Source organism: Carya illinoinensis, chromosome 15, assembly GCF_018687715.1.
Source record: "Carya illinoinensis cultivar Pawnee chromosome 15, C.illinoinensisPawnee_v1, whole genome shotgun sequence".
Taxonomy (NCBI): domain Eukaryota; kingdom Viridiplantae; phylum Streptophyta; class Magnoliopsida; order Fagales; family Juglandaceae; genus Carya; species Carya illinoinensis.
In genome coordinates, this window is record NC_056766.1 from 10,455,363 (window position 1) to 10,463,858 (window position 8,496).

Here is an 8,496-nt window from a genome sequence, read left to right on the forward strand (position 1 = left end):
AAACGTACGTTCTTCTCACAGCAGAGATTTCCATCCAGCTAGGGTTGATGGATAAGCATGCAATACTTTTGCTAAATAGGACCCGTAATGAGAAATTAATTAAACACGTGTATTATATATATTTATATATATTTAAACACGATCGGCCTAAGAATATGACACAAATCATGATATGCGGTACTATATAATAATTAATTCTTATCGAGCTATTATTAAATCATAAACATATATGGTCCAAGAAAGATGTTTGGAAAGTTTCAACAGGAGACTAACATATGCAGTTCCTCGCGCGATCCTTTGTTGAACGGGCGCCATACATGCACGTACCCTATGAACAGAATTGCAGCAAGAGAAGCAAGGACATAATAATTAATTGAAGATGGCCTCCGGAACTGAGGCTATAAATACGTGTTTATCGATGGATCGATCAAAGTCAAGAGCAGAAACTTAAGCTTCCTTTGATCTCCTATAAACAACAACCAAGGCAATCTTTTGATCTTTCGCTACGTACTTACGATCACTTACGTACGTGCCTTAAATTTTCATCTTCTTCATGGAAAAAACAATGTCAGTTCAGCCTCAGCACACAACATACAGGAATTTCATCACCATTTTAAGCATTGATGGGGGTGGTATCAGGGGGCTTATCCCTGCAACTATACTAGCTTTCCTTGAATCACAACTTCAGGTACATGAATATATATAATTTGGGTTACCGGAAAGATTCAAGATTCAGGTCTTCCATAAGCATAAATACATATGTACATAGCCGAAATTTTATGCATATGAATGTCACCACGTACTAACAAGTTTGATATAACCATGGCATGTATATATAGGAGTTGGATGGTGAGGAAGCTAGACTTGCAGACTACTTTGACGTGATTGCAGGAACAAGCACAGGTGGTCTTGTGACCGCCATGTTAGCTGCTCCAAATGAAAATAATCGACCTCTCTTTGATGCGAAGAATATCAAGCCCTTCTATCTCCAACATGGTCCTCGGATTTTCCCACAGAAGGGGTATTCATGATATATACTTCACTACTCCCTCCTTCACAATAGTAGCGTACTGTGTATTTTATTTGTACGGCACATGAAAGCTTTTGTATAATCTGCATATTTAAATATTAACTAGTGAAAATGTACTGGTCTTGAATCTTTTTGATTGCAGTGGCTTATATGGAATCTTCAAATCACTGATAGGGCCCAAGTATGACGGGAAATACCTTCACGGGGTTCTAAGGGAGAAATTAGGAGAAACTCGGCTGCATAGCACATTGACCAATGTTGTGATTCCAACTTTTGATATCAAGAATCTGCAGCCAACAGTTTTCACATCCTATGAGGTCTGATCTTTCTCTCTAGTCTCTCTCTCTAGAATCATGAGCTTCAGATGTTAGTTTCCTTTCATATAAAATTAGTATTCATAAATTTGGAGAGAATGATATAAATAGCTCTAAAAGTATTTCTATCTGGTGCAGGACACAGAAAAGTGACGTGAATAATTTCGGGCTAAATCGAATTCTTTTCAGTTTTACGAGTCTGACAGGGCGAGAAATATGTATTTCAAAGTCATTGACCTCGTCCCTCTTAATTGCAGGCGAAGAAACATCACTCCTGTTTGAATGCTCGACTATCCGACATATGCATTGGTACTTCGGCAGCTCCAACATACCTTCCTGCCCATCAGTTCAAGCACCAAAACGAGGCGGGAAAGGTTTCTGAATTCAATCTTATAGATGGAGGTGTTGCTGCAAACAATCCGGTATAATATTATATAATCTTTAAAGTGACATTTTAAAGTTTTATAATACTTCGAAAGAGTTGAGCTGATATTCTTTCTTTCTTGGCGTTTTGTTGGTTCCCTGGTCCAGGCCTTAGTTGCCATAAACCAAGTGACTAAAGAGATCTTCGATGCCAATCCTGATTTCTTCCCAATAAAGCCCACAGACTATGGTCGCTTTCTTGTAATCTCATTAGGCACTGGCTCGGGAAAGATAGAGAAAAAATACAGTGCTAAAATGGCAGCAAAGTGGGGCCTTCTTGATTGGCTAGTTCATGGCGGTTCAGTTCCCATAGTGGATGTGTTTACTCAAGCAAGTGCAGATATGGTTGATTTGCATCTTGCTGTGGTTTTCCAAGCCCTTCATTCAGAACAGAATTACCTCCGAATTCAAGTAGGAAACTTCTTTTGATCTAGGGTTTGAATGCAGCTTGCAAGGGTTTTAAAATTTCAAGTTATATTATTAATTACTATTTCTATAAAATATTGGTTTAGGATGACACCTTGACTGGGACAGCAGCTTCGGTTGATGACTCTACAAAAGAGAACTTGAACAAACTTGTTGAGATAGGGGAGAAACTATTGAAGAAACCAGTATCAAGGGTGAATTTGCAGACGGGTTATTCAGAACCGGTCAAAAATTGTGGTACAAATGAGGAGGCTTTGAGAATGTATGAAAAAGAAATGATTGAACTCGCATTAAGTACTACACATTTCATTATTCGATGTTGTACTCATAGTTTATTATAAAAATAATTAACACATAAATTCTTTCTGCAGGTTAGCGAAAAAACTTTCTCAAGAGAAAAAGTGTCGAGAGGCCGGAAAATCTACACACATGGAGCACGTTCATGCATATTACTAGTCTCTGAATTCGGGCTGTTCATGATCACCTCCATTCTACATATTCATAGCAGTTCTCAATGATTTGTTCCCTTCTAATTCATACTATATTCTTTTCATGTAATGAATTCATTCTTCGTTGATTGTTTGATATTGCTACAATAAACAAAAAACTTGTCAAGAAATTAGAAAGTTTGATGTAATGGTCACGAATAAAGTTATGTGTGATGATTGAAAGTGTTAGATTGAGATCATTATCTGTAACAATATTGTGAGCTTTTTACCATATATTAGACAAATATTTGCAAAGATCGAACTCCTCAGCAAATTAGTTAATAGTTAACAATATAATTAGGATTAGATTTTAAATAATTCCAAGTTAGATTAATAATCTAAATTGATTAAGGAATAAAAAAATAAGAAACAAAATAAGAATCAATCAACTTGAAATATTAAATTGTTAAACTGGCCTGAAACTATTTAATTTGCCTCAAAAGCTTTGAAGAAACCATGGCCTGGCCAAGGAATAACAATTATATAAAATTGTTTACATAGTTTAGCAATATGTCCACATCAACACCTAGAAATTATAAAGAATTTTTATTTTAGATGATGATATACAACGGTACTTATACAAAAGATAATATTACAAGATACAAGTAATTAATTAACCTAATCTAGTGGGTGGATCAGGTCATCAACCGAGCCATAAAGAAAACCAGGCTCAGGACTAAAACAGGCCCAACATGAATTAGTAACCAAAAAAGTAATTCTAAGATGTCTAATAACATCGGAAAAGATTACGAGCATCAACATATATGTAGCTAGCTTATTGTAAAGGAAGTAAATTAAAAAGGAAAAAGAAAAAAAGGAAAATGCTTGTTCCATTGAGAAATCATGTGACCCCTGAAAGTGACCAATATATATATTTTTTAACTTAATGGTTATTAAGAAAGTGTTTTTTAAATGTTTAAAGGTTTAAAAAATGTTTGAAAAAGAAAAATGTAATTTACACTATTGGTACAACATGTAGGGGTCCCCTTTCTCCGTGGCCATAGCATTTCCAAAAATTAAACAAAGAAAACAGCCGGCCGGACGTATCGGAAAGGAATACTTTTGGGAAGAGCTAGTGCAAATCTTTCGCATAAAGGGACAAATCCACATATGAAAATTTGAATTCCGTTTCCCTCAATATTAATGCTCGTTCTCAACTTTATCGATCCTTTCCTCATGAAGCTGGCTCAACATTTCCATAAATATTTTGGTGATCGGATATTAGCCTAACTAGGACATGATCATGCACCTACGGAAAGAAATTCAAGTTATGGTTTGGCTAAGGATAAGAAAAGAACAAATAAAAAAGGGAATCACATATCTACAAATTTTTGTGGCTTTTGCCACGGGTTCTTTTTCTGCGACTAACTGTCGTGGGAAAAAGTGGCTTTTTGTCACTAAAATATTTGGAGAGAATAAATATAGACATTTTCCTATGAAATTGTCTTGATCGATAATGTTTGATGACAAAAGATTTTTCTTTATCACGTCTGTAATTTTTGTGACCAACTTGTTTCCTGGTAATAAATATGGGCAACATATGCGCCTTTAGTAGAAAAATAGTTATTATAACGAGTTAAATTGACTTTTTACCACGGATTAAAGTTGCCGCAAAATTACTATTTAACTTGTATCCTCATCACCGTGGCTTATTGTTTTTGCTCGCTACTAAATAAGTAATTCCCACAAATATTACTCGCCATAAAAATATCTAAATATTTTTAAATAGAGGAATACTATACATCAGCGTACTGTATATCCCACGTCCACACCTGACGTCGATTATCTTTCTTTTATTTTTTTTTAGAGATTTATTTTAGAGATTTAAAAGATTAATTCTTTTGTTTTAAATTTATCAAATTTCTCGCTGGATTTATTTTATGATTTTTTTAGTTATGAAAATTATTTTGATGTACTTTCTTGTTATTAATTATTGTTTTGTAGTTAATAAATTTTATTATTTTATTTTACTAAATCATTGCATTTAAATTATATTATTTAAATTTTCTATTGTGAAATTTTTTTTGTTAGGTCTATTTTGAGACTCAGATTAAAAATACTACACCTTATTTATTTCCCTTCATTTTTTTTCCTTTTCCTCATTTTCTTTTTCCTTTTTTCTTTCTTCTTTCTTTTTTCTTCTTTCTTTTTCTTTTTCTCCTCCTTATTTCTCCCCCAGCTCGTGCGGGACCCAGCCTCTCGATCTTTTATCCTCCACCCAGCCACACCGTGCCTTGCCGTCTGGCAACATCGCCCAGCTCACCAGCTCCCCCACACTCCGGCTACCTCTCCCACCCCAACCTTCCTTACACACGCTCTCTCTCTCTCTCATCCCCGTTGGCCGTGCAAAATCCATTCTGGTTGTGGGTTGTTGCGCCGCCATGTGCTGCCCATTTCTGTCGCTGTTGCTCCCATTCTCTTCCCCATCAGTTGGCGACCTCACCCCTCTATTTTTAGCCCCTCTCGCGCCGCCAAACTCCACCAGCACCACCATTGGCCACCATCTTCTTATCATTTCATTACCGGTCCTCTAGCAACCGAAATCACCCTTTCCCACTCCCAATCCGCCACCTTTGAAGCCCCACCCTTCACCTCCTGTAAGTCCTCCTTTAGGTTATTTTCGTTTTTCTTTGTAATATAATTTTTGGTTCTAAGTGCTTGATTTTGCTCAAGTATGTAGAACTTGAAGTGGATTGATGATAATTAATCCTTATATTTATTGCTTAATTTTTTTTTTTTTTTGGTAGAACTTGAAGTGGGCGATTATTTCATTCGTTTTACATTTGAAATGAGAATGGTTTACTTAGTGTAAATTGAATTGATTCTGTATATGTGGAGGCCAATAACTTGTAGTTCATACCAATTAGGCCCTTTCAAGTGTGATATTAGCTAACTTGGGATATTTGATTGTTTTAAAAAATTGTAATGTCGTAAAGAAGTTCTCTGACAAGGGGGTTTCCACAAAAGAAGCACCTTTGAAGATATTTTACACACGACTTTTTCAAATTGAAGAAAAGAATTGGACTTGGTACCAAGGTAAAACTTTTATTTTTGTTTCAACTTTTCTAACTTGAAGCATGTTTTTATTTGTAGTATTTGTAATGGTAAAGATATGTCCAACTTCTTTAATAATAATCGTACTAATGTTCAGCAGGTTAGTTCAATGCAAGGCTACAAGTTTTGTTTGAATATGTCTTTTACTGGGATATTCACATGAAATGGTAGTGGAGTTGGAAGGAATTGGTGGTGGTGGAAAGATGCAGCTAGAGGCTTGTTCCTTAGCTATAGTTACTTTAAGTTGTTCCTTTGTGCTTTTGAAATCAGTTTCTTATTGAGTGATTGTTATCTTAGGAATCAGATAATGGAAAGAACTTGGTTTGTGTGGACATTCTGTTGCTTTTTGTACATTTTTTATACAATACTTGTAGTTGTAACTTGTTTCTTTGACTACACTTATTCTCTTGTGCTAAGACACACAACAGAGGAAGTGATTGTTGCATGCATAGTGTTTAACAAAACATGGTTAGTTTATAGAATTTGGGCCCTATGATATTTGTTAAATTCAAAAGCCAAAATCAGAGAGTATAAATGTCTAGCATCAGTGGCTAGGAAACTTAGTGTTTTGCATAATGTCAACCTTATATTGTTCTAAGTTAAGAGAAAGGGCATTTGAAAATTACTAGATATGTCAATAAAATAATCGATATGTCAATAAAGTCCAATCCAATGAAATAATATATCTATCAATAATATTAGTCCTAAGTTTTCTTACCTGCACGACTAGTCATCTTCTTACTCCCCAAGTTCATGCACAAGTTATGGTTGTTTTAGAGACCATACAGGAAATTGGAAGGTGAGTGTTTACAACTCAACATAGATGGATATTTTGTCTGGAAAAATGAAATTATTATTTACATTTTACTGTTTGGATTTCTGAACATGCTTAGCTAACTATTATTTTTATCACATTCCAGAAACCTTAGTAGTAAGGATGCTTAGCTACTATCTTTTCTTGTTAGATTTCCTTTCTCTGAATTTTGCACTTTTAATAGTCATGAGCTATTTATATTTTGTCATGTTTATATGTTGACAGGAAAATATCAAGATAAAGCAAGAAATTGGGAAATGGCCTCTCAAAAGCCCTGAAGTTAGTACCCATTTTTTTGCTTCTGCCACTAGCTATGGGTTAGTCGCTTTCTGTCTCCCTACTGGTTTTAATTTATATGTTTTTATTTTATCCTAACATTCAGGGTTGTTTCACTGGAATATGATGCTTTATTTATTTTGCCTATGTTGGCTATGGAGTTTTGAATTGATTTAGATCTTCTTTTCCTTTCATGTAGGTTCAGAACTATCATCTACCTCAAGAAAACTTGGTGGCTTGAAAACATATGGTCTATTTTGATTGTATGCAGCCTTATGTTTTGGCTTGAGTTTAACTGGACTATGGATTTAGTAATAGTATGTTCATGGGTTTCGAGAGTAATTTTAGATTGTAGTGGACAGATTTAATATTTACTTCTTAATTATACTAGTATTTGTCCAATGAGCATAGAAATGGTGGGTAAATTATTATTACTCATGAATTATATGCCACAAGCCTCTCACCAGGAAATTTGGTAGAAAAAGGTTTGTTCTCACATACTCCCCACTTTTTTCGACTAATTATTCTCACGGAAATGACACAGTAAGCCACCACACTAAATCATCTGCCATTGCTTTTGTCACAGGGAATACTTATTTCCAATAGTACAATTAGAGAATAATAAGTTCTTTCGACAAATATAGAGATGACTAAAACATATTTATCACCAAATAGTATCATCTCAATACTAATAATAGTCACGATTTAGGGAGTGGTCAAAAACTTTATACCACTAAATGTGTGACAAAATCATACGTGACTAATACACTTTTTCGGACTGTGGTTCTGGTGAAATTGATGTTACTGTCACTACAAAGGGTTAGGTTTCTGTCTCCATTTGTCACGGATGAAAATAGGTTTTGTCACAACTTCTAGTCATGACGAGAGGTAGTTTTTTCCCACGAATTAACTTTTTCCTAGGAAAAGTTTATTGCTCATGAATTATATTCCACCAATATCTCACAAACAAAATTGTTGGAAAAATATTTTTTCTCACATAGTCCCCACCTATTTCGACCAAATTCCCTTGTGAGAAAAACCAATATTTGTTGTAATGTCTATCTAGATCGGATATTAGCCTAACTAGGACATGATTATGCACCTACGGAAAGAAATTCAGGTTATGGTTTGGCTAAGGAAAAGAAAAGAATAAATGAAAAAGGGAATCACGGATCTATCTAGATATATATATATATATATATATATATATATATATATATATATATATATATTCTTAGATTAAAATCATGTTAAAATCAAGCCTCCTCATTTGACTCCGGCGAATTGCATGATTCTTCAACTTCAATCAATTTAGGCTTTTAAATATAATTTAAATAATTAAATTAATATTTTTCCATTGTACGTTAAATAACACCTGAGGATAGATTTATGTAATATATAATTTAAATAAGTAAATTAATTTAGAGTAATGCTATATATATTCGTGGAGTGTACAAATGTCATGTAGTTGTTTTGAAAAAAAGTGAAATTTACTATTAAAATTTTTTTTTTTTTTTTTTTTTATGGCCGGGGGTCATGTATTTATTTATTTTTTTCAAAATGATTACATGTCGCTTGCATACTCATGACTACTATCATTTTTCATGTTAATATACTAAATATCAATAACACTGAATTCTAAGATCTCACATACATGGCCTTTGCTTCGTT

At 34.1% G+C, this 8,496-nt stretch overlaps 1 protein-coding gene across 1 annotated transcript; it reads left to right on the forward strand.

Annotated features, from left to right (window-relative positions):
- Window positions 1-447: 447 nt before the first annotated feature.
- Window positions 448-2,891, forward strand: LOC122297361 (patatin-like protein 2). Its single transcript, XM_043107399.1, has 7 exons — window positions 448-688; window positions 840-1,021; window positions 1,173-1,347; window positions 1,602-1,766; window positions 1,876-2,178; window positions 2,280-2,455; window positions 2,565-2,891. The coding sequence occupies exons 1-7, from the start codon at window positions 554-556 to the stop codon at window positions 2,647-2,649; spliced, it is 1,221 nt and encodes a 406-aa protein (XP_042963333.1). The 5' UTR covers window positions 448-553; the 3' UTR covers window positions 2,650-2,891.
- The last annotated feature ends 5,605 nt before the right edge of the window (window positions 2,892-8,496 follow it).